General features: G+C 40.5%; 1 protein-coding gene across 16 annotated transcripts in view; it reads right to left on the bottom strand.

Annotated features, from left to right (window-relative positions):
• The window catches only part of mybpc1 (myosin binding protein C1), a 32,542-nt gene that overhangs the window by 5,295 nt on the left and 1,048 nt on the right, over positions 1–26,199 (bottom strand). For 2 of the 16 annotated variants that reach the window (XM_084711417.1, XM_084711410.1), the window contains exons 2-28: positions 20,354–20,380; positions 18,647–18,718; positions 17,069–17,287; positions 15,972–16,019; positions 13,914–13,955; positions 13,346–13,381; positions 12,482–12,592; positions 11,836–11,984; positions 11,633–11,750; positions 11,487–11,538; positions 10,751–10,807; positions 7,301–7,467; positions 7,033–7,165; positions 5,609–5,617; positions 5,206–5,330; positions 5,001–5,106; positions 4,387–4,553; positions 4,120–4,285; positions 3,939–4,045; positions 3,706–3,842; positions 2,960–3,119; positions 2,755–2,859; positions 2,073–2,261; positions 1,364–1,498; positions 999–1,166; positions 825–913; positions 553–748 (exon numbers count right to left, since the gene is read on the bottom strand). In XM_084711417.1, coding sequence (XP_084567543.1) covers positions 553–748; positions 825–913; positions 999–1,166; positions 1,364–1,498; positions 2,073–2,261; positions 2,755–2,859; positions 2,960–3,119; positions 3,706–3,842; positions 3,939–4,045; positions 4,120–4,285; positions 4,387–4,553; positions 5,001–5,106; positions 5,206–5,330; positions 5,609–5,617; positions 7,033–7,165; positions 7,301–7,467; positions 10,751–10,807; positions 11,487–11,538; positions 11,633–11,750; positions 11,836–11,984; positions 12,482–12,592; positions 13,346–13,381; positions 13,914–13,955; positions 15,972–16,019; positions 17,069–17,287; positions 18,647–18,718; positions 20,354–20,380 — 3,090 coding nt within the window. The remainder of the gene's footprint in view (positions 1–552; positions 749–824; positions 914–998; positions 1,167–1,363; positions 1,499–2,072; positions 2,262–2,754; positions 2,860–2,959; positions 3,120–3,705; positions 3,843–3,938; positions 4,046–4,119; positions 4,286–4,386; positions 4,554–5,000; positions 5,107–5,205; positions 5,331–5,608; positions 5,618–7,032; positions 7,166–7,300; positions 7,468–10,750; positions 10,808–11,486; positions 11,539–11,632; positions 11,751–11,835; positions 11,985–12,481; positions 12,593–13,345; positions 13,382–13,913; positions 13,956–15,971; positions 16,020–17,068; positions 17,288–18,646; positions 18,719–20,353; positions 20,381–26,199) is intronic. The other 14 variants (XM_084711412.1, XM_084711411.1, XM_084711413.1 and 11 more) reach the window with 14 other exon arrangements.

Below are 26,199 nucleotides of genomic sequence, written 5' to 3'. Positions count from 1 at the left end.
GTCCTCAATATGTTCTGAAAGAGAGAAAAAAATCCTAAGAAATCGTATGATTGGTTTGTGGAATTGATTGCAGAATTTTCACAATAATCCAATATCAGGAAAGTGAGCAAAATCTTAGAGCTACTACAAGGAACTTTTTGTAGCGTCAAAATAAAAATCTCTTCCTGTTCCCTTTTAACTCACTAATGTACGACTCACTGTAACTCTGCTTGGAAAAATGTAAACACAGGATCATTTCATCTGATTTCACAGATAATCCGACCTGGAACTGTACAGAAATACTCAGTATTCTCACAGGCATCAGTAACAAATTGAGACTGTTTCATACCCAGTTAAAAAATCCTTGAAGTAGCTTTAAATGACAACATTTTGAATTTGGATAAAAACTAACCTCTAATTAATACTTTATAGATGCTTACTATTATGTACTTAATTACTTAATTAGAAGGACTTTAGTTTCCAGTAGCTTTAAGAATTTTTGATACCTCCAAAGGCCTTTTTTTGAGGAAACTAAATCCAGATACTCTGTAAGAGCATGGTCCATTCACTCACCTACGATTTGTATGTCAATAATGGCGGTGTCCATGTGGTTTTCAACCTGCACAGTCATCTCATACTTTCCAGAGTGGCTGCGTTCTGCTTTACGGATGAAGATGATGCTGTCGCAGTCCGTGTTGCGGATGCTGACATGCGACTGCTCTATGGGTTTTCCCTCTTTCAGCCAGGTGACCTTCGGCCTGGGTTTGCCCTGCAGACATCACACAGGGTTTATTAATCTGCTCAGAGACGCTGCAAAGATGGATCAGTTGAGGAGATTGCTTTACCATGAATGGCACGACAAGGTTGACCGCTTCTCCAACTCTGCGAGTGTACGTCTGCTTCAAGTGTCGGGGGACGCGGATCTTGGGTGGTTCTGAAGAGGAGAAATTAACTTTTTAAGTTACAGCAGAAAAGTCCATGTTTAATTTTATTTGTAGAACATAGTTTTCAGAGCTCACCGATGACCTCTTTGACCAGGATGGAGTGCTGAAGGGTCCGTGGAGAGCTGGCTCCAGCAGCATTGATGGCTTTGACTCTGACCAAGATTTTACACCCTGGAGTCAGTCCAGTGATGGTGTACTTAGTCTTCTCTGTCAACTCCTTGTTGGATATCACCCAATCATCAGCTGTCAAAAAACAGTCCAGTGGAAAAACAATTTGTTTACAGCCTATTCTTCTACTTAAATTTTCTCAAGTTTCTGTCTACCTCTGCTCCAAATTCTGTTTTTCTGACAACCAAAGATTTCTCTCACATTTATCAACTTTCGTTACAATCACACAGTCTGTAGGTTTGCTTTATTTACAAGATGTGAGATTTCCTCACTTCCTTCTATGCAGTACTCCACCAAGTATCCATCCAGACCAGCAGCTCCAATGGTCTCGGGAGGACGCCACTTTACAGTCACAGTGGTGTCGGTGACATCATCCACAACCAGCATGGTGGGCTCACTGGTCACAGCTGAGTGGAGATAAAGGTTTTAGAGATCAGAGGAGTCAGAGCCACCATTCCTCATTTGGTTTTCTAACAATGGGTATGAACGGGATCGGAAAACATCCATTTTGACAAGTCAAGAACACATGAGAGTCTCTCTCTGGCTGGTATGCTATCAATCTCCCTGTCAGATCTCATTAGTCCCCACTCTTGCCATCTATTCTTGTATTCTGAATCATATTTAACTCCTATTGAACCCTCTGACAGACCTGATCTCCTAAATCTCTAATCCGCAGATGATTTGGCAGCCATTATAAAGACATATTTAATATCCTCTAAAGCTCCTGCGTGTCCAGTGGAGGTCACAGTCAGAATGCTTGGGATGGTGGGGTATCGGGAGGAACAGCTGCGTTGCCGGGGTACCAAGGGCAGATCACACATGCACTATCAACAGGCCACTCTTTGAAATTTCCTCCATTATTATGAAACGGTTGGTTAGATAAACTGAAGCCTTGTGTAATACTTTCCTGGCAGAGGCAGCTCAAAGGCCAGAGTTCAAGACTGCTAAGTGGATACTCATGGAGACACCGAGGCTACTCACCGAGGGGAGTGAAGGCTTTGGACGGTTCGCTGGGCTTAGACACGCCAATGGCATTGACTGCAAAGATCCGCACTTCATACGGCACTCCCTCAATCATCTTCTTGGGTTCAAATGATGTTTCTTTGATCAGGTCAAAGTTCAGTCTCATCCATCTGGAGCTTTGTTTCTTCTTTCTCTCAACAAAGTAGCCTTGAGAAAACAGTCAAAAAATACATTTAAAGGGATAGTTCAGATTATTTAAAGTGGACCTATCAGTTTGTTTGTTTGTTACTGTGTGACTTCTTTGTTTTAAAAAGTTAGTTCAGATTAACCAAAGTCACACAATAACATAAACAAACTAACAGATGGAGGCAGCAGTAGACCAGAAACGTCTGTGTTCCTGTGAGGTAAAATTAATTTTTGTCAAGGGATTCTGGTTGAGTGAGAGAGAGAGAACAATATTTGGCTTATATAATACTGGTTTCCTGTTAGAAAAGGCTGTGACAGCAAGATAAAGTGGTGGACCCTGTCTACAGCAGCACCTTGCTTAGCTTTATACACCAATACTCCTGCTGCTTCTCCAAACTGGGGGCATGTCGACCTTTCTCTACCAGTAATACACTGACTATGAATAAGTTCCTCATACAACCCCTACTTCTGAACTTCTTTTAAGTTGAGGTAATAAGTAAGATGCATTGTTTACCTAATATTGGTGAACCTCCATCATATTTTGGTGGTTCCCATGTCATGGAGCACCAATCACCACCCACCACTGGGACCAAGGGAGCGTCTGGAGGGTCAGGGATGTCTGCAGACAACACAATACAGCCATGCTGACAATTCAAGAACCAAACCTGCAGTTCCGGTCACACGGTCCTTTGATCTACGTGTTTTGTGTGCTCGCTTACCTACAACCTTGATTTTGACGCTAGCAGTGGCTTCACCGGCCTCATTCTGCAGGACTATCTTGTAGTTGCCACTGTCTTCCCGCTCTGTGACTTCAATTGTCAGACTGGTGTGGTCTCCATATGTTTCAGCTCGGACACGATGACCAGACTCGAGAATCACCTAGAACAAGCAAGACAGAAAAGTTACCTGCAAAGACTAATAGATGATATTTAGATGATAAGGCTGGGGATGTTCTACGTTTCTTGTTGTCAACAAACTCCAATAAAAGACCAAAACCAACAATGAATTTATCCTGTGTATAACTTTAGTCTATGTAGCCAAGGTCTGCTAATTCTTATTCTTCTGTGCTATACAATAATAGAAGAACCCTTTTAATTCCTGGTAGAACCTTTTAAAAGGTATCACTTGGAACCATTTCAGAGGGTTCTACCTAGAACCCAGCATGAAGACTTATACTGAGAACTGCAGTGGTTTTAGCCAGAACCCCCTATGCAAGGTTCTAAAGATGGACCCTTCTATGATGCAATGGTTCCACCCAGGAACCTGTCTGGGGGACTTCTAAGGGTGCTTACAAGAACCCACTGAGGGTGTTCCACCAAGAACCCTAGTTTTCAAAGATTTCCTGAAGGACCAGAAACTGGATAGGGAAGTCAAGAAATATACTGGTTTTGGTCTTTTCCTGGGATTTGTTGAGAGTGAAAAAAATAAGATTATCCTTTAAGAGACTAAAAAGGCTGCAGCTGACCCTTTCTCCCTTCATCCACACCACCCTGGGTGCTGGTTCTCCACTGATGGGGATCTCCAAGCGAAGTTTGTTTCCTGCCACGATTGTCACCGTGTTGTCTGGGAAGTTCAGGCTGTCCAAGTGCACCCTTGGTGGGTCTGCAGACAATTAAATCATAAAAAATATTACTTTTAAGTGTCTTGAGCATGATTGTAAGACATAAAAATCAAACCAGTGAAGCATCAGTTGTGTACCAATGATGTGAATTTTGGCAGAGAGGCTTTGTGAATATCCTTCAGGTACAAAAGTGTAATCTCCTGCATCATGAAGGGAGCAGGCCTCAATTTCAAGACGGTGGACCCTGGAAGACCAAAATTATGTTAGTTAACATTGGTTTGTGATTGGTTTTGATTGAGTTTAACAGAGATTACATACTTATTTCTGTGTATGATGCCGATGCGGTCGTTGGGCTGGATTAGCTGTCCATTCCTGTACCAACGACCTGGGACATTGCCGGGGTAAATCTCACAGTGCAGCTTGATGGGTTGACCCAACATGACCGTCATGTCCTGCAGGTCCTGGTACACCTTCAATGGTTTCACTAATTAACAGTAAGAGAACAGAACAGACCTAATTAGTAATACTGATTCCATTGAAAAGCATGCAAATGAACAGATATTCTAATGCCGGGATGTTACATACAGTCAACTTGTACGTGAGCCTCAGACGTGCCACCAGTAGCCATGATGGAGTACGTCCCAGTGTCCTCTCTGGAGGCATCATCAATCACCAAGTAGTGTTTTGTTCCTTCAGACTTCACTCGGTATCTGGAGCGCACTCCCGTTGGAACCTCGACACCGTTCTTCATCCTGAAGAAGGAAGAATGTCCATTTAAGTCCACGTAAATACTGATTCTTTATTCATTTATTATTCCTTATATGATTGATTTATTTAAGGTTTATTTGTTTTATTTGATCTTTGAACACCTTAATTTTGATCTCAACTAAACACTTGTGAAATTTCATGAGTGGTAATAACCCACAATCTCAATGCTCTCAGTCATAAAATAGTGACACAACTTCACTTTCTCTTTCACTTTACTGAAGATGTTAAACATGTTTAACATGTCCATCAGCGTTTCTTTTGTTCTCAGCCAGTGGCTTCCTTTATTCAGCCTTGCAGCAGTCAGTTGCGTAATAAATTAACCTGTGACATATAACTTGGTGTCATGCGATGGAAAATGCATTGTCCAGGCTGAAAGAGAAGTTATTTAAAGTATGTCATTTTGCACCACACTGACTCTTTAAACGTCTTACCATTTGACTTGAGCACCTTCCTCTGACACCTCACACTCCAGTTCAATCCTCTCATTCACTGTGGTCTTCACAGGCTCGATACCTTTCACAATCTTTACTGGTAGCTCTGTAAGACAGGAGAGGATGATGAAACAAGGCGCACTAACAGATCTGCAGCATGTCTGGTCATATGCAGCAAATATAGGTGAACAGTTAACTGAGATACCTTTAACAAACAGCTCTGTGGAGCACTTCTCGTCTCCTGCAGCCACAGAATAGGCGGCATCATCGTTAACGTTGCAGTTGTTGATGACCATAATCCTTTGCGTGCCCTTATGCTCAAAAATATACCTAAACAAGAAGTCCATTAGTCGCATCACTGGTCACCTACAAGTCAATTTACCAGCCAATATGCACAGAGTTATCACAAACTGTGGGCTACAGAAACCAAAAATAATTCTTCAAATCAAATTGTGTAGCAGTGTTTTCTGCAACATCATTATTTTTACTCAACATGCATCACATGCACTTCACAAACCCAAGGATCGGGCTAGACAGAGGACAGAGGGCGTGATCACACCAAAACTGTGACATGAAGAGGGGAGAAACGACTGGACGGATGAACTTACTTCCTTTGACTTAAGGTCGGCAGTGGAGCCAGAATGGGGCCGGAGCATAGGGTGGGTACAGGAAGTAATTATGGCAGACAGGAAGGAGAACCATGATATGACACACAGATAGACAGACAGACAGACAGATAGACAAAGACAGAGAGACATCATGCCTGGAGGGGTATATGTGGACGACAACAGTGTCAAATAAGAGAGACAGAGTGTTTTATAGCGGAGTCTTCAGGCCAGGGAGCCCTGGAGGAAACGCCACAGGAGGCCAAAACCAGAAAACAGCAATAACCTCCCAGATGGCTTTAACTTTGTCTGGCTTTGAACACAACTTCAGCTAATGTATGCAAGGCTATGAAGAGTCTTTTTTTAAATTTTAATTTAATACTGCAGGATAGACACAGGTTAGACAATGCTATTCATGTGATGCCCTCTGACTGGCTTTGTCAGCAAAGAGCAATATGCGTCAGCAATAGAGTCAGAAATAAGGGAAAAATGCAATGAGAAAGATTTTACTTTTTATCTTTGTTTTAAAAATGAAGCCAAAATGTCAAGGATAAAGTAAAACTAAGAAAGTAAATCAGACCTCAAACCTGTGTTTTGACTTTATTTTCAAAATACAAAATAAAGAAATTCTTCCTCCTGTCATTTTTTCCCTTTGTGCCTTGGCCTAATACTCCTCTATAGATATGCTATCCTTCAACACTTCCTCTGTTGTCATCCACTCTGTCTAGTACTGTTACATCAAAGTATTGCAAAACACGTAGAACCATTACTCATATCCATATAGTAAAAAACTAAATTATGATTCCTACAGAATAATAGGTACTGGTGCTGTTACGGTTTTCGTAGTAATCACTTGTTAAAGTACTTTTATCTTTGTTCCAAAGCCAGACTTAATTAAAGACCTGTGAAGGAGGTACCACCTTTTTCCTGCACAGAGGAGGACATATACAGTTAATGGCAATTGAAGGCAACAATTGACATCATACACCGCTTTTACACCCAAATGTAGCTCTGGGGCTTGTTATATAGCCTTGTGAATTCATAATGACTGATTAGAGCCACATTAGAGTCGAGAGAACGTTATTTGTTTACTGGCAATGGTTCACAGTAGGGTGGGCTGGACTGGCTGCAGGTTACACTACTGTTTTACTAAGCCACTATTTGGCTTTAATATATTTCTATTGGGGTGTTTGTTAAAGTGTAGGTCATGTTTTTAGGCTTAAGTAAGACTAAATGAATGATGTAAAACACGTGAACCATTGTGCTTTTCGGTGGCGACAGAACAAAAACACATAATACCAGAAAACTGGCAAAGAAGGGGCGACGCCACAAATGAAACACATTTTTAAAAAAATGTGTTTCATTTGTGCAGTGTTGCGGGGGAGAAGACACAGATGATAAACTGAATATAAAATGTCGTGACGTACTTTGGAGAGGGTCTGATTTCCTGTCCGTTCTTGTACCACTTCAGCTCAACTGTGGGGTCGGCCAGGTCGACCACCAAGCGGATCTTTCCACCTTTGTCCACCTGGTATGCTGGTTCTAGTTTCTTTGCAAATGCTTTGAAAAGATAAAAGAGATAATTAATTATATTCCTTTTAAGACTGAAACAAGATCAAGATTCCCTTGAAGCATAAGGCCACTGGACAAGCGGCAAACTGGGACTTCATCAGCACATCCAAAGTTTGTATTTACCTTCGCTTTTCTTCTCCTCTTTTGGTATCTTCTTCATCCTGCGCAGCAGACCTCTCAGATCTGTGATGCCGTACATAAAGGCAATCTTTTCGTACTCATCTGGCCGGGCGTTCTTCAGGATTTCCCACACATCTACCTCCGGGGTGTCATCCTGCTGTTTTGGCTCCCTAGTGGTGCCGGATATGAGGGAACATTGTGAGCGTAGAGTCTTAGGCTGGTGTTTGCAACGTGTCCTGAGGAACTAACCTCTGGAATGGGAGACTTTAGAGGCTTTGATAGGGTTAGGAGACAACCCTTGAGTTTTAACTGATTATTTTACTTGATTAAAGTTTCTGCTGTGCCATCTTAGTTTGCATATTTCCCTGGAGAGCGTTCCTCAGGACATGTCACACAAAGGGATGGGCATGATGAGCTGTCTATATGTGTGCTGACATCAGCTGGACTCAAATGTTAAGTGTAACAGAGTAGAAGCACTATTAACACAAAACACAGAGGTGTTCTCGAATTCGCTTAGACGTGGATTAATCGTGTTCCGATATGTTCAAAAAAGAAGCATGGTACACAAATTAGGAAGACTTAATTAGTGTGTAAAGTTGTGCACAGTTCTGTGGCAGTAAGCCTAAAGTAGTCTGAATAGATCATTTTTGATTAAAAAAAAAGGGGTAAGATGGGATATGTTATAATAAAATATAACATAACTTATTCTTTATTTAAGTACTTATTTTTATCCAAACCATGATATTTTCTGAAACCTAACCAAGTGGTTTTGTTGTCTAAATATAACCAAACTGTGACCATTTGACAGCGTAAACCATCTTGCAACTTTTTGTGTGGGTTTTCAACCCCAGGTTGGGAACCACTGCTTTAAACTGTCTAGCTATTGTTCTGTGGTCAATGACTTGGTTAGATGCAATGCCAGTATTTATAACCTCTCTAAGCACAGGAACAAAACAAAATGTGATTTTTTTAAAAGACGAATCTGTTAGAAAAGTCACTTATTGTTACCATTGAATCAACAATAACACTTGTAAAAGAGATTTTTAAGGTTTCTAGCATGCATTGAAGGATGAAAGGGCAATATTAAAGGGGAGTTGAATAAAGGAGAAAATCCAGGTTGGGTTCATGTAGTTTCCACAGTTACTAGACTTAAGAAGAATAAGTATGGGAGAGAGAAACAATCACTTCTGTAGGATTAAAATGACAGACAAGGGCAGACACAGATCAACAAAGGACAGTTTTGTTCCTATCTTGTGAGAAAAATGTCTCTTTCAGCACATTGTAATGCTAAATGTTTATGTATGTTGAGATGCAGCATGCAGGGATTTGGGGGAAACCTACAACAAAGATTTTCAATGAGGATTTTTCACATTGCTCTTACGAACTGGCCCATCCCTTTGTTTTGTTGTTGGTTTGAGTGATCACTTCAGAGATGCTCCGAGACTGTTAGATGATGAAAGTGTGTCTAAGAGATGTTAGCTTTGTGAGATCCGAGTTAATAAACACCTCGCCCTGGACATGAGTGTATCCATTAGTTTATACAAAGAACATTCAGTCAGCCATTCGTAGACATTTTCCCAAATGTCCGAAAGGTTGGAGGTGAATAGCGTAAAACATTATTCCATTATACGTTTGTATTTCTCATCCGTTTATTTTCAGGCAATTATGAAGAAAGCTGAAATAAACATGGTGGTATTTGCCTTATATTTCTAAGTTGAAATAAAATGACAATGTAGCGATAACACTATTTTACAGCATCATTTCTCCATGGCCCATCAGCACCTCATTAATGATTCAAAATGCTGCCGCTCTGCCTCATAAAGGTGGCGTCTGGCTTCATGGCTTGATGAAGAGCCGTCACCTGAGTGTTTATGATGCAAGGCCCATTTCCATCATTAATGAGTGCTGACAGAGCGGTTAGGAATGCTGCCTTCAAATGAAGTGTTACCGTACTACAGTAGGCCAACACTCTTGCTTGTCCAATTCCTAGAGCTACACGTCATGCTGGGGATTCTACAGGATTATAGTACTCACCCGCAGTAAGGTCTAATCGTTTTAAAACCTATGGGTTTTTCTCTACTAACCTTTGATTTCTGAATATGTAGGGGAGAAGAAGAGACAAGCCCACAACAAATGTGTAATTTAGCTGGTGAACAGTGTCACTGCCTGTAGGACTATTTGTACTCACACTGAAACGTTGCACTGTATCATCTGAAATATGCATCATGGTGTTTATTTTGAGCTTTGGTATAGCACAGAGGTTTTCAAACTGTGGGGCAAGCCTCCCAGGGGGGCATGAGGGAGTTGACTGGGTGGGAGGGCGTGGAGGGAGAAAGAAACATGAGGCAAAGATACTGTGTGAGGTGAAAGGGAATTTGGGTATTTAAAACTCTCAAGCAAACCCCCGCAGAGCCTACGCTGTAGCTTATGCAAGTGGCCAAGCATTTATACTTCTGCGCTGGTGTATCATGGGTACCACCAAAACACTAGTTGGCAGTGTGTATCGAGTTTTTTGTATACTTCAATGTGGCAAAGAAGAGTCATACAAATGTAGAGACTTGCTCAATTAAACTCTCCTCGATTTGCCGTTCAAATGAAGGGGCAGCCAGAAATTTGTAGAAGGAAATGGGATGCTACCAAGTGGACCAGTCGCAGTTGTTGTGGTCTGCATTGCTGAAATGTGTAGCCACATTTCTGGAGAGTTGCACATCAGTCTACAGCACAGGGTATATATATCTATCTGTACATATGAACTGGGCTTTAGAGCCTGATTGCTGCAATGTACAAATTAATGTACATAAGGCATACGAAAAAAGACATTTCTTATAACAGAACTTGACTGAGAATCAGCTGGTCTTTAAATTTTCTTCAGTATCATAGTAATCTGTTGATAGTTGTAGTAGTAGATGTAGTAAGAGAGCTAGATACACTGTTGGAGACGAGCCTCTGTACATTCCTATGAGAGATGCAGCCCATAGAGCAAGCAGAGTAGAGACTTCCTATGGCCAAGTGGCTAACTTTAAAATAAAATGATTTAATCGTGCAGCTCTCCTAATGATACTGGTCCGAATGGTCATTTTGTGGGGGTGACGGCTGTTTCTTTCATAACATAAGCTTATGGGATGAATTCTTTTTTTGGGCCACAGTGCATCACTTCACATTGTCATTACACAGTTTGGCCACTATATCAAATTGGCCTCAAAACCTGGTGGTCTTCCTGGGGGGCTTCAGGAGGCACAGTTGTCTCAATTTTGTCTAAGGGGGGCCCACAGTGTTAGAAAACCCCTGGTATAGCATAATGTATCATCTGTAGATATGTACGTGCCACTCATACAGTAGCATAATACAAATCAAATTTATAAAAAGAAAGATAAAAGAAGCACATCCAAAAAAAGGGTTTAAAAAAATACTGAAAAGGACAAAATCCACTCAGGGTCGGGATGTGATTCTCACCTATGTTTAAGGAGACCACTAAAGTCAAGCTCCCCTGCATCTTCTTGTCCTTCACTGCTGTTGTTAACAAGGAGAGATTAATAAAGATTTAATCAGAGCTGAAACAGAAACAGGCACTAGAAAACAATGCTAAAAGAGCAACACAAAGCAAAGGCTCTGACGCCAATCGACCCATTAGCTCCGAGCTAACAAACGATTGGTGCTTACGCAAAACCCCTTTTTTTTCTTTTCCAGATGAAAGTTTAAAACGAGGTGTTTTGTGTAAGACACTTCAGAAGCCGTCCCAGACAATATTGCCGAACCGTCTCTGCAATGTTGAGGCAACATTCCTGAGCAGCAACGTTGTGAAACCGGGATGCTTTGCATTGCTTTCCAGACACATTGTTTGGAGGGAGATTCAAAATGCAAGAGTTGGCCTTTAATTACACGTTGAGTCGGCTGGTTGATTTGTAATTACCTTTGAGAAAGGTTAATGACATTATTACAACCATCCTGTCACACTTAATTCCATTACTCGATGGTGAAATGTTCATCGCACCTCTTTTCTTGACTTTTCAGGAGCATTCATTAGTACGAATAATTTGTCAGCGATCTTATTTTCTGAGATAAATATATTGTTTTGTTCAGTTTAAGTGGAAAAAAAGGAAATACTGAACTGTAGCATAGTGGATTCTTAGCTGTTGACTCCTTTACAATATCAACATGTCTTGTAGTTGCATCACACTTCTTTCATTACCTTCTTTTGAAAGCTGATCGAATATCAATATTCTGTGTGCCCTGTCCAGCCTCTGTAAGACAATAACAGCACATATTCTAGTCTGTATTTTCTTTGTGAACATAACAGAATTAATATAATGGTTAAATTTTGAGGCTTTAACAAACCTTTAACTTCCAAGTCAAAGGAACAGCTGTCAAACTTGTCCTTGTAGTTGACTTCGCACCTGTAGTTTCCAGCATAGTTCTCTTTGGCTTTGATGATGTGCATTTCAAATGTGTGGATCTGCCAGGGGGTGATATATAAGAATTGGTATAACAGCTTCATTAGTGTCACTGCTGTGACAGGTGGGTGCCTTGCTGCACAGTACCTTGGTGAGTCGGTCAAAGGTCTCTTTGAGCTGCAGGTGCTTTCCCGTCTTGCTGGCCAGATCCATCCATTTTCCTTTAAACCACTTGACAGTGGGTTTACGGAGGAGATCTTTGGCCTCCACCTTGGCAACAAAGGTGATATCTCCACCTTTAGACATAGCAAATACAGAGAAAAGGTGTTCATCAGTCCAAAAATGCCCAATTAATAAATCAAACTAAGTAAAACATAAATTTATGGGCGCAGTATAGTAATTTAAATCCCAGTAGTCCCAAATAATGTCCCATTGGTCCAAAAGCCTGTTTTCTGGCAACCTGTTATTCTGGGAAAAAAGCCCAGTTAGCCTTTGTTAGTTCGGTGACTTCTGGCTCTGTCCATGGTGCTTAATCAGCTGGGTTTTTGCCCTTAATAGGCTAACTTATTATAAATAAAATTATTATGAGATATGGTGCGTTGATTAGTGAGCATTACACAAACAGAGCCAGACTACCTATTAGCAGTTTTTATGCTAAGCTAACTGGCTGCTGGCCATAGCTATATTTACTGTACAGACAGAGTCGTATCAATCTTCTTTTTTATCTCTCAGCAAGAAAGTCAATAAGCCTATTTCCTAAAATGGTTTAACTGGAAACTGGATTGACACTTACCCACACTAACAGTGGCACTTTGGGGCTTCTCTATCAGCAGGGTGGACAGTGGCGGGGTGTCGATGGGCTTTTCCAGCTCCTCTGGGGCCTGGCCCTCTCCCAGAGACCACACTGGTCAGTTAGGAGAAACACATTCATGACACAGTGCTCTCCATTTTCATTGTGCAAGGAAAAATATAGCAGTCCAGTTGAGGAATTCATACACCCACCTTTCACTTTCGATCTGAAAGTTTTAGTCTTACCAGAGGAGAGTGACAGAGACAGAGAGACAGACAGACACTTTTTCTCACACTCAGCCATCACACCTCACACAGCAGCATTATTTAAGCTCTTTGCAACATGGAAAGCATGAAACAGACAATATGAAACACAGAAAGGTTGTGTAATTTCCATTAAATACCAATTTTATGGGACTTTTTCTGCAGAATATAAAAGGTTATGATTATCCGTAGATTCTTCGTTTTGCTGATGCTCCAGTCTTCTTCCCAATGGGAGGTCTGAATGTGGATGAATCACACTGTTGCCATAAAGTTCGTATCCAGGTCTAGTTGAATTTATTAATGTAGTCTGGGCCTGTCTTCACATTTTTATGCAAGTTCACCATTAACAAACTGTATCAAATACTGCCCGCTAAGTTTTCGTCCTTTATCCTAATGCAAATGAAAAAGATTTTCCAAAAGAGAGGAAGAGGAAGGAAGAGTTGGGACTATGATACGTAAGGAAAACAATCTTTGTCATGTTGCACATCATAGTCTTCGGACAAATGGACCTGGTTTTTGCCAAACAGCTGGCAAGGGCGCCATATGATGGAGGAAAATGAACAAAAGTACCATAAGAGTCTTTTTTTTACTACCACTTTATTACCTGAGTCTTTTCTCCCCATGGCTGGCACGCTATCATCTAAACAAAAACAGAGAGAAATTTACAGCATATTGTAAGAAATAGTACTGTAAAGTCCACTGAAGCAAGCACACTCGCATAAAAATAAAAATAAAAATAAAGCCAACAAGCAATTACAGATTAGCAAGCACTGACTATAGGAATTCTGAATCAAAGTCGGATTAGTGTGATCTGAGTGTGAATGTGCGAAACAAAAAAATAGATATGATTGTTATGATCAGAATTCCAACTGTATTCACATAAATGCCAATTTATGTGCACAGGAAACAAAAAAAAACGTGATCATGAAAGTCTGATTGGCATTATAACTTATTATAATTTGTGTTAATAGATGTATGGTAATGTGTTAGCAAGGAAATTGTGAACATCTTCACGTTCTTCTATTGAAAAGATAACTTCTAAACACACTGAAATATCTAAACAAACATGTCTCCAGCATGTTTCCTACATTCAGACAGTGGGTCATTCTGATTTAGAGTAGGCTACTGGTTTGGTGCTAAAATGGTGGTAGGATTTAACAGAGGGATCTTACTAGGCAGCTCAACTGAGAGTTTCTTGAGTGAATTGGCATCTTCTGCGAAAAAAACACAATCATTTAAATTAATCAGGATAAACTTAACTACTTAAGAGAGATTGCTGAATATTGCATCTACACCAGTGTTGTTTGACTGGATGTTTTCCCACTGAAAAGCGTAGGGGAAGCAGCTGTGTGCTCGTCTTTTTGTTTGGAAGTTAACGCCATGTATGTTTGCCAAACCAACCACATACCCTTCATCCTTGAAGACTTTTATTTTGTAAAGCCAGAATAAATATATTTGGACAAGCCAAGCAAAATATTTTTTGCTTTAGCAAAATATTTTTTGCTTGGCTTTTTTTGTTTGCTATCAGAAGGTTTTGTTTTACAAAACAAAAATCATCAAAGATAATGACTTACTTGTTGTTTTGGCAAATGTATGTCTGATTAACTTCCCAACCGTAGCCTACAGCAGCTTTATTTCACTTTTTCAATGGGAGGCATCCAGGATTGTCTCAAAGAGTGTCCCAAATGATTAGGCTCCATATGACTATAAGTGGAATTAAAATATAATAAAAATTTACAATACTCTGACATTTTGGTAAATTAACTTGTTTGCTGCCTTACCAAGATTTAGATGAGAAGAACATAGTTACAGGTACAGCAAAGTGGTGGCATTTAGCCTAGCTTAGCTTAATGGAAAGGGAAAGTTTACATAGCTCCATTAAAGGTGTCTCTTTTCAAACTCTAAACTTACGTATTTACAAATTAATTTGTGGATCTAGCATGTAGGAATAGAAAATTATAGATTATGGTTTAACTAACAGTTACCTCACACTGAAGATATTTTTTGGACCGTCAAGTAGATTAGCAGATGTCCTCATAATGAAGTTTCACTCGACCAAATCTAAACAAAACTTAGCCAACGTCAGTGTATTGGGGACTAGCTTGGTAGCTAACAAGGTAAAATGTGAAAAAAGACTAAAAAGGCTTATTTTCCTTTCATTTAGACGAATGCTAACATTAGCTTTTCCCCTGCTTCTGCTGCAGTCTTTAAGCTAGGCTAAATACGCACATCACTGAGCTAGTTTTAGCTGCTAGCTACTTTTTAATGCACAAAGATTAAAGTGCTATTGACTGGTTGAGACAGCAAGTAAGCGGATTTCACAAAATATCTGAGTATTTTACGGAAGCTAAAGAAAGAGAGAAAGAAAGTGTATCAATATAAAAGGGAATGCCAACGCCCAGAAAAGTTTGAAACGCATAATTAGCTATTTGTTAGCATGATTTGTTCTTGCCCAACAGCTACAAATCAGAGCTAAATTTATGATTTGCTGTAAAACTTAATTAAACATTTGGTATTGAAAAAGTATTGACACTTTTGACAACCTTTCCCATAGTTAATAGCTGCATAAAATTGACATATTCAAAAGTTGAAATTCAGCAGCATTCCCTTTTAGTAGATAGACAGTAGACAGGTTGTAAACAATGTATTGAATAATAATGTGCAGGTTACAGATTAAGCAACCATGTATTTGTTTTGTATGTGTAATACATACATGTGAGATATAATTTTCACATCCATACCTTTATTTGAGATGAGTAAATAAAGGTTGATGTGCTTGCAGGAATTTTGCATGTAAAAAATCACACATTTACTACATGTATGTCAGTGCACAGACATACATCAGAATAATTAAAGATTTGACATCAAAAACATAAGAAAAAATATACCGTTTCAACTGTGGAGTAGATTTGTGCCAAAGCCTTTTTGTTACCAAAGACTAAAACACTGAACTTGTGAAGCTGAGATGCACATTTTATACCACAAAACAAACTTGTTGTATGAATTAAACATCTTCCTTTGCTTTTCTCAGATCTCTGCATAATGCCACAATATAATTGACAAGCTAACAACTTGCCATACAAACATACCCGTAAGTTTTAGAGCCCTTCTCAAAACTTTCAAAGCACTCATGAGGTGATTTGAGCCTGACTTAAGGTGAGAGCTCCGTCCTCAAAGGGTGAGGTGAAGAAGAATAAATTAGGAAGTAGTAAGGGTTGTTAGGTACCAACCTGCTTGGGGTGTTGGGGATTGGGTAGTGGCGGCAGCATCATCATCATCTGCAATAAAGGCGTCATTGACAAATAGACCCACCTATCCAAAAAACTCCAAAGTCCATCACTGGCACGCCAACAAGACACAAGACTGGCAGGCCAACAAGGCCGTCGATCACATGCGGGACAAGACTTCAATGGATGGAGGATAACATGCAGCTCTTGGACAGGAAGAGTGAGACCAAAATCTCAACCGGTGACATGATTTGTGTCCCGTAAGACTCTGACTATTGTTTGTCTGAGATACAGAGCAGTGTGGTATTATAAAAGTTTTGTGCTGCAAGCTTCTGAAGATGCCGAAACAAAAGCAACAAGCTCTCTAGCGCCACAAAAAAACCCAAAAAAAACCAAAAAACCTTTAAGCAGCAGCTGCAGCTCATATTTGCGAGAAATGCACCTGGCCAAGCCAAACGAAAGTTGTGTAACTTCAAAAAAAACCTCTGCTTTTCACCTATAAAGAAACCAGCTGGCCGCCTTGCATTACTATATATAGTGTGTCTTGGTTTATTTCTGTTGCCTACACATTAATGTTTCTGGATTTAAAATAAAGAGTTTGATGACTCACCTTACATACAAATTGCATCACTTTCAGTTTGCCATTTCAGGATTGAATCAATACTTTATCTATTAGTCTTTATTTATTAGTCTAGATTAGTTTGCATTTCTAAACTCCGACACAGCACCAAGTATTACTGCACCATAAAGTCCTCAGGTGCAAGTATAATTTTCTTTTTTTTTTCAAACTCTGCATGCAATTAAAGCCATGTAAGAATTAGAGCACTGTTTTTACTGGTTTTAAATCAATGCATGGCTCCAGTCAGTAGGAGTCCATAGCATTCTTAGTAGGGAAGTAAAGGTAATCTATTAGCTTTCAACTGAGAGTAAATCATATAACGTTAAGATAAAAAGCAGCTTTGCCATGCTGCTAAGCTGCTGAGCTGACATGGCTAGTATGATTTTCAGGGCTTGTTTCAGTGGCAGTTTAAGAGCTAGAGGGGTACACATGCATTTTGAGAGAGAAATGGGATTGATTCATGTTTAAGAGGTATACTTACCAGGCGGCGGGGGAGGAGAGCAAGGGCTCTCTTCCTTTACAGTAGCTTTATTGGACTCTGCTTGCTCTTTTACCCCAACCCCACTAGGCTCTGGTTGGTTTGAACCGTTCTCGGTGGGGCTCGGCTCCTGAGCCACCACAGCCTGTGACGGCTCAGGCTCTGTGGGCTCTGGTTCCTTCCCATCAGTCTCTACTGGCTCTTTCCCCTCTGCTACCGCTTCTGTACAGCAGACAAAGCGCTAGGCTGGAGCAGCAAGCATTGAGCACAACTGGCGGCAGCCTTGCAAGACAATGCTTGGTCAAATGAGGTGGTATAAATTGCTAATGACCAGATAACTACAATGCTAATTGGTGATGTTTGAGTAAGGAAGGTGATTTCAAACAAAAACTCCATTTCTGTGTTTTTATATCAAAATCATGTTTTAATCATCATGTTTTCTTTGTGTAAAAGAAAATATGACGTGTGCCTATGTAAGCTAGAACCGTCTTCTTTCAATCACTGACATATTTAGAGTGGACCATAGACATCTTAGACGCTGCACTGACAGCTTTGGCTTGTTGCTGCTACTCTGCTGCCATATTGGACAGGGCATGATCTAAAGCTAATGTAAAGATAGCTTTATTTATTGCTAAAGTAGCTAATTTAACCGCCAAAAGTAGGTGTTAGCTAAGTTAGCCGTGCAGCTAGCTGACATAGCTAGCACTCTGCTTTCCGTTTCATGTGGACTTCAAGAGTCTACAACCACGCTAGTGGCTCTGTGACTCTTGGACACAGTGGTTCCTTGAACTTAATGATAATGCCAGCATGCTAACTTGCTCTGCTAATATGCTGATGTTTAGCAGGTATAATATTTATGATTATGGGTAGAATTACATTTAATATTTGTTGAGATCTTTCTGTCTGGGCTGAAGTGGTGTACTGACAGCCTGACGCACTGACAGTTGCCCGCTGTCCTGCTCATGAATCATTTAAAATGAACAAAATGCATAAACTATGTTCTAAATATATCGTTGAAGTAAAACTGTGGTCTCATGTTTTGGTCAGGTGCACCAAGGAGCATCTATCTGGTCACTGCATATTTATACTGTAAAGTGATCGAGGAGGCAGGGATTTACTGATTCACACAGTATGTAAACGATCTGATCTGATCGTACTATTAAATTTAGACAGCTGGCCTTTGACTAGAGCCAACAGAGTCAGTAAAACCCGGCTTTCCCCAATCCCTCTGTACCTCCTGTATGATGACTCAATATGCCATTCAGTTACACAAATACAGCCACAGCAAGAGTTAGTGACAGCACCATAAATGCAGGTAGAAAAGTCCAGGCATGTGGATAATGTTCACAATAAGTGTGGTGGTGATCTTACAGCTAACCTTAACTTTCTGTGTGAACAAACGATGTGTTGAACAACCATACCTACACAAGAAAAGTGCAGTTTCAGGCCTCTCAAGAGTGAATTAAGTAGAAAAAAAATCGTGATGACACACACCAAACGAACACGTGATGTGAGTGTGATGTGCAAAAGAACGAAACATTCTGGGGCAAGTGAAGAGGGGTGGGGGTCAGGGTTACCCACCTGGGGGTGGAGAAACCTCCAGGGAAATCTCAGGTAGGGGCGGGGCACCGTTACTTTCGGGGGCAACACTTTCTGAGCATGTGACAAATATATAGTGGTGGATGGAACAGCTGCTTTTTAAAAGCACAAAGCTTCAGCATCTGCAATGCCTCACACTCAAACACACACACCAACACACGCACACAAACACATATAAAAACACACAAATGTGTTCTAACTCACATAGTTTCGCCCACTCACCTGCCTGCATGTAGGCATTCACACTTTTTAACAAGAAATCACATTTTTGCAAACCATTCTCACATTTGATTCAGCACAAAAAAGAAAAAACTTTCTGTAAGACTATTTACCTTCATATAAATGTACAAAATGTGCTGTTAATATGTTTGAATTAGGATTATGCAAATGTTCACAATTAAAATGAACATTAATAAACACACCAAGTCAAAATCGTACCAAGGCTAAAAAACATACTTTATACCCCCATCAAGGTGTTGTGGTGGCTTTTCTGAAGATGCCTATAGGATTCACCTGTTGATTGTTTTAGCACCATCGCAATACTCGCAGGAAGAGTCGTGAATTGTCAGGCAGTGTCGAGCAGTCATTATTACACCTTAAGTAAATGTGTTTCTTTTGCAATATGATATGCTTGAATTGACAGTTGGAGGAATTGCTCTGAAAATAGCTTTACAGGATCATAAAATGCAAGTCACCACAAAAACATGGATGCCCACGTGTCGTTACATGTTATGACTGGTGTTGGGCAGTTACACATTATTTACTACTATGGCTACCCCCTGACAGTCACAGATTTCAGTCATCAATGAGAAACCCTTTAATTTACTGGGTGGTGAACAGGTAGGGAATACATAAGTTAAAAAAAGATGCAATGTCTAAGGCACTCTTCTGTCAAGAAGCAAGAAAAACTTTACTCAGACTATTCCACACAGACATAAACTTTTTGATAAAAGAGTGTCTTGGACCTTTCTTAAGTATGTTTGATGTTGAATAATTAGTTATTAATAATTAATAATTAGTCATGATTAAATTAGTGGTACATTTTTCAAGTAACTTTCCCAACACTTGAAGTCATGAGCAGTTCTACGAACATTTTTAGTGAGACCCTAAAAAGCTGAGCTCTCCCACCGGCCATGTTGGAGCCTCAAGATGCTGTGGCTCCAAGGTCAAACCCCAGCGCCGGCAAAAAGCCAATTGCATGCCAGCACCTTGCTCACATGGGGCGGCGGGGGGGCGTCAGCTGAATCAACAGAGGGGGATCAGCTGGCTGGCGAGAGGAATGTCAGAGATGCTTACAGCTTGGTCGATGCCACAGATCACTCCGGAGCACAGCAGCACATCCATACTGCCGACTATTGGCTCCACATTTACACTCCTATGAGCCTGTGTTTGCACGTTCACGCCGACTTCAGAGCTGTGATGTTACATGTGTATATGAGCTCACTTTTGCCCTGTTGTCTGTACATCTTAGTGCAAACATGATTGGTGCTTGATGTGTATGTTTTTAGAGAGGTCATAATTAGTCTCCTGTTCCCTCACTTTGTCCTACTTTCACTTGTGCAACTAAGCTTTTTTTCAAAACAAACTACTGATGATTGTATATCTGTTCTTGTGCACACATTGTGCAGCTATTATCTGCTAGACTGGGAGGTGACGGGGGAGATTAGATGTCTAATGCCGTCCACTCACCTTCTGGCTGGCCGTTTGGCGTCTCATCTAAAGAAAGAAAAACAAAACACATCATTATCAGACATGACGACGAGAGCTCATGCAGCATTTATTTAATGCAATCAGCACCCAAAAACTTCTTTCAGTTTGTGCACATTGACCTGTCGTACTGATATCAAGTCACCACTAAGCCATATCATCTTTGTGTTGGAGGACTGGCTCCTCATGCTGAGACACCACATAGTCTTAACTGATTATGACGAAGGCCCCCATGACACACCATTTGTTTGCCCTCTGCCTCGTCTGGTCTTATGAAACTAATGGTGGGGGAGGCAGCGACAGAAACATGCTTGGATGTAACAGGCCTCAACACATCAAAGCATCCATACAACCCTTGGCACGCAATGACAGGGTTAAAAAATTAGCCTCTTTTGTTATTAGTGGGTTAGTGGAGCACAAAGCCACGAGAGGATGTCTGAGAACTTCAGACAGAAACATCTGGAGCGACCTGTTCTTTCACCGTCCTTGTTTTGACTCATTTTAATTCTCTCAAAAGCACATGAAGTGATGGGATTTGTAGTTCAGGATGTTTAACTATACATTAAATTGATCTGATTCTTTTCAGCGGCTCATTAAACGAAAGGAACCGAGCCATATTTGGTGAGAGACATTTCTTTTTAATCATTGTGCCCAAACTTCACCAGATGGTTTTGGTACACAGAATCAGACACAGGACGCCCTTCGAAACTGTTTGGAAAAAGGCAGGGACTTAATACTAATAAAAAAATAATAAAAATAATACTAATCAGGTGATTGGAAGAACCATCTGTCTATCACAGGCTAATTCAACCAATCAGATCAACAAACTATATGATGTAGTAGGAGAACAGAGAACTCCTGTTGAAATTCAAAGTAGTAAACTCACTGACAGTGCAGAGGGATATGGCATCACCATGTGTAATGTTTACAGTGCAGATCCTTGATATTATGTCTGGTGATTCGACTACTTTAGTGCTGCAAAACTTAGTCCATTCATGCAAAATAAAATTACATTGGAGGGATGTGTAAGTTTGACTCTGGTCTAAATCTTATCCTATCATTATCCTTACAAAAATCCCCACCCCCCTTACAAAAAAAAAGAGAAAAGAAGGAACTGTAAAGGAACAGATCCATAAGAACCTGCACCCTTTAAAGAGCTTTAATTCCCATCTCTTAACGCCAAGCTCAGTGCATGGTTGCCAAAATGAGAGGAGGACTCAAGTATGAACTGAGTGGAGCAGATGACACTGTGGGAAATGGACTGAGAGCTGTCAGAAAACTGGTCGAACTCACTGCGGTTCAGACATGCACCCTTTTCCTGTGCTGGCGAGGAACACATTCAGTTTGTCGTGGCCTGTTAGTAGCTGGTACATCCGTGGGGCTTTTGTGGCACTTAAATGTCCTAAGAACAAATTATTTTTCCAGTACCACCTGTGCTGCAACAGTATCTACATTGTTACAGCTGTGTGTAGTATAAATCCAGCTTTAGATGATAATGACATTGTCTTTGTCAGGGTGATTAAATCCACAGGGTTCACACTGAAGCAGTGAGATAATTGTTAAGTAACTAGGTTGGTCGATATCTCTCTGTAGGTGGCACAGTTTAAATGGTGAAGACTGAACTGATAACTATTGGCCTGAAGTCAAGCATCCATGGATGACATGGGTACAGGGAATAGTGACACATATCTGGAGTGTCTGTCATCATGTGTTTGGATTAGATGTCTTCATAGATTCACCTGAACTCTACAACCCGAGACCGACACACAACCGGTACGGGTTCAGATCCACTCTTTATGATATACAGAAGACAGGACAAGTAATCAGTATTATAGTTCATCAGGGCAGTCAAAGTTATCTTGATCATAGATGCAACAAAACTTTAAGGTTAATTCTAAACAGATTGCGTTACTATGAGAGCAAGTGGACTTGAAATAACGAATCGATTAGCCATGATAGCAAGAGAAGAATAACAGAAAACTGGAGGTTTTTTAACAACTTTTTTGGCAAGTAGAATGATAATAATAGTAATGGCAATCAGCTTCTGTGTTCAGGTCTCTGTTCAGCATTTCTCGGTTCTGCATGGGTCCCAGCTCATTCATTTGACGAGCATGTCAAACTCAAATACTAAAGTACAGAGCAGTAACCCCTTAATATTGTAAACAAAAATGCTTAAAAGACCTTTAATCTGTGTCTTTTTCTTGAGAGCAACATATAAGATATGTCATGATTTTAATGGAGCGTAGATAGTTGATGATGTCTGTGAAAAGGTCCATACAGAGGGGATTCTCTAAAGCCAATATTTAGTTGTTTTTTTAATTACAATCATGAAGTTATTGAGGCATATCTCCAAAATACAGACAGAAATTTCCGTTCTCAAACCAAGTATGCTGTACATGAAGTCTAAGTCCCGATTTCTTCCAGTATGGCTAAATATATGGATCATATCAGCCTGATGTGTCTTTGAAATACTCTTAGACTTGAAGCTCTTCTTTTAGCATCTTTAACTTCAGAGAAACCTTCGTTCCTTTCATAGAGAGTCTCCGTTTCTCCCCACCAGCTGTTTGCAGTCTATGAATACTGCAACGCTAATTCCATGATGTATGCCCATTGACTATGCACCATTTTTAACAGCCATTTTCTCCAATCGCTTCTTGGCCTCCGATATCCCCCTGTTTGTAATGATTCCCCCTGAACATTCCTTGTCAAAATTAGCCACACTGCCATCTCACTTCAAAACAATGTGTTGCTGGCCACCGGGCCACAATCCTGCAGGGTCACATCATGCACCCGAGAATCGCGGCTCTGTCTCATCACCGTTGAGATAATGAGAGTGGAGAAAGGTTTTGTTTTACCTCTGAGGACTCCCAGTGCAGCTGACAGTGCTGCAGGTATTTTCAGCTGTTGCCCCTCCTGGCGTGCAGACAGAAGGGCTCACAGAGGCTCCGACATGAGCCAAAACTGCTGGCAGCTTAATTTTTCCTAATATAGACCTTTATCGCTTTAATAAAGATGAGCCCACATTAATGATGGTACTGTTTGCCCTTTGTAGTGGTTCTTTTATTATATCTGACTCGCTGTTTTTAGTCATTCTGGTAAGATGAGAACTTCAGTGAGGAACTTTTATGAGACTTTAAGTGTCCGATGAGAGATGAGTGCTGTACTTGGGTGGCAATTAGCTGTTGACAGGCTCTGCTGCTGCAGTTTACCGAGGTCCGATTTATGAGGTGCCATTCTGTAACACCAAGCGACAGTGTCAGAAGGTGAGTGATAGACCTTAGTGACAGTAAAAATGAGGTGAGGACGTGGGTCCATCCATGACTGAGACGCCAAACTGAGGTGCAGTGAGGACAGTACTGTAAGGCCTCTGCGCCCAGGGTCAGATGGTCGATAGCGAGGTGTCTGTCCTCTGAGTGATCCATCCTGGACCGAGGGTGCCAGGGAGATGTCTGTTTTGGTGTGTGGCACAGGAGAGGGGGAGGGGTGAAGGAGGGGTGGGGCGGCTGTGGAGGGAGATGGCAGGGAACAAGGGATGGGGATTAAAAGTGCGCTCATTCTGAACTATTCCAGGGACAAGAATCCCAGTCCCAAGAGATCCGCGGGAGACTCAGCCAGTCCGTCATCTCTGGTTCAGACTTTTTAAAGGCTTGAGAGTGGGGTGTCTAAAACAACAGCGCTGGCCTTCTCCACTTCAGCTGTTCAGACTCATTTAAAGAACAATACTTTTCTGCACTCATTTATCTGCTGCTCAGGACTATGTGGCTATTTATGGGTAGTGTTGGTAGCAGACTGGAATCTACTGCCTCTATTTCCCCACAGCTTTGTCTCTGAGGGGGATCAGGGATGTTTATGACTGTAGATGAGCACTGTGGGGGGCAACTGTACACAATCAACAGTACAAACGTGCAATTGTAAAGGCCAAGCTGATCTTTACATCATTTTGGGACGCAAGTGAGTGCTGGCATTTGCAAACCCCTACCACCTACCTCCTCTGACCACGAATGACCCGACAGGAGATTGAGATACAACTTGAATCTGAGAAATGGAATTTTGGGGATTGAAGTTGGCTGCTAAAACTTGTCAAGGTTCAATTCAGTGCCAGTAAAGGAGCTCCTGTGTGGTATGGTATGGTACCATAACCAAATCTTGCAAAATCCACTGCCCAAAAGGCTTGACTTTTTGAGACAGCTTTATATTTATCAGCCTAAAATCGCAAACTTGCCTTAGAAGGCTTTATAATCTGTACAGCATATACCAGGATCTTTCCTTAGACCCTCTCTTTGAATAAGAAAAAAAAGACTTAAACATGTTGAAAACAAAGGAAGAAACAACAAATCTGGATAATGATAAAGGCCAAGCTGAGCTTAATATAGTTTTTAAGATGTAAGCTTCTTTGGCTGTTGCAGACTCTTATCATGTACCACTCCCTCTGACCACTAATGACCTGACAAGAAATTGGGATATAATCTGAGATGTGAGGACTCTGGATCTTGCAGCTGACTGTCGATGCTTGTCAAGATTCATTTCCACAAATACATCATGCCAGCTGAACTAATGTGTCAGTGAAAGACCTCCTGTATTATATTGTACCGTAGCTCCCATGAACCAAATCTTTCACTGGGATAAAATTTGGATGTGAGGACTGGGACTCTGAAGTTTGCAGCTGGCTGTTAAAGCCTGCCACGGTTCATTTCCACAAATATATCAATGCTAATAAAAGAGCTCCTTTCCTGTTCCATACTGTACCACACCACAACGTACCGTATCATATTGTACTGTACCGTGGCGTATCATCTCTTGAAAATTTAAAGTCCCTGTAGCTGGCTGTTAAAACCTGTCATTTCCCCAAATTTATCAATGCTGTTGAAATTGCCAGTAATACCGTATCGTATCGTTCCATTATGTTACTTTACGTTATGCAAAATGTTAGGAACATATTGATACCAAAAACTTGAGGTACAATAATACCATGTAAAAAAGTAAATATGATATTTATTGCAATATTAAATATTAAAGATTAATGACAACTTAAAAAAATAAATCTCACATGTGCAGCATTTTTTGTTAGTACAAAATTTGTTTTATCTTTTAACTTAATGTGCTTCTGCTTACCTTCTGTAATAAAATAAAATAAGTGTAACAAGCCATGACCTAAGCATGTGCAAAAACTTGCCATGAATTGTCTTTGACAATGAATGCTTGAAAATGTACGTACAACTTCAAACAAAAAACAATGCAGCAGTTCATTTAAAGAATGAAATAACAACATGAAATAATTTACCATGTAGATAATGTCATGGTTTGGTGAGGAATAGAGACATTTTTAGTGCGATATTGTTGTATCCCATATCATATTGTATCATATTGCATTGCATCATATCATAGCTCCCATGAAACAAATCTTTAAAATGCAATGGCCACTGTCCAAAAGGCATGGGGGAGTTAATCTATTTATGACAATTTATAAATATAGCCCAAAATCACAAAGATGCCTTAAAGGGCTTTGTAACCTGTACAGTATATGGTATGGTCTTTCTTAAGATTTAAGATAAAGAAAAAAAATTAGAGGGGAAAACAAAGGAAAAACCCTCAGTAAGACCATCAGACCAGTTCCAGAACAGACAGATGAGAAATATCTGTCTTGTGTGCCGAGAATTCTCTTCGTGTTTATGTGCAAATCATGCCCGGCGTATCAGTAACAGCTACAGACAGATCAATTGTCCCTTGGAGAATAATGAGTTTATTAAAAACTTGTATCAGCTCTCATCAGGAAGGCTTCCAAACCCCAAACAAAATGTTCCATTTCCTCTACATGGGCATGTCTGAGT

The sequence above is a fragment of the Lutjanus erythropterus genome, chromosome 22 (genome assembly GCF_056507025.1).
Source record: "Lutjanus erythropterus isolate fLutEry1 chromosome 22, fLutEry1.hap2, whole genome shotgun sequence".
NCBI lineage: Eukaryota > Metazoa > Chordata > Actinopteri > Lutjaniformes > Lutjanidae > Lutjanus > Lutjanus erythropterus.
The sequence above is the reverse complement of the archived record's forward strand: the minus strand, read 5'-3'. Positions and strand labels throughout refer to the sequence as shown.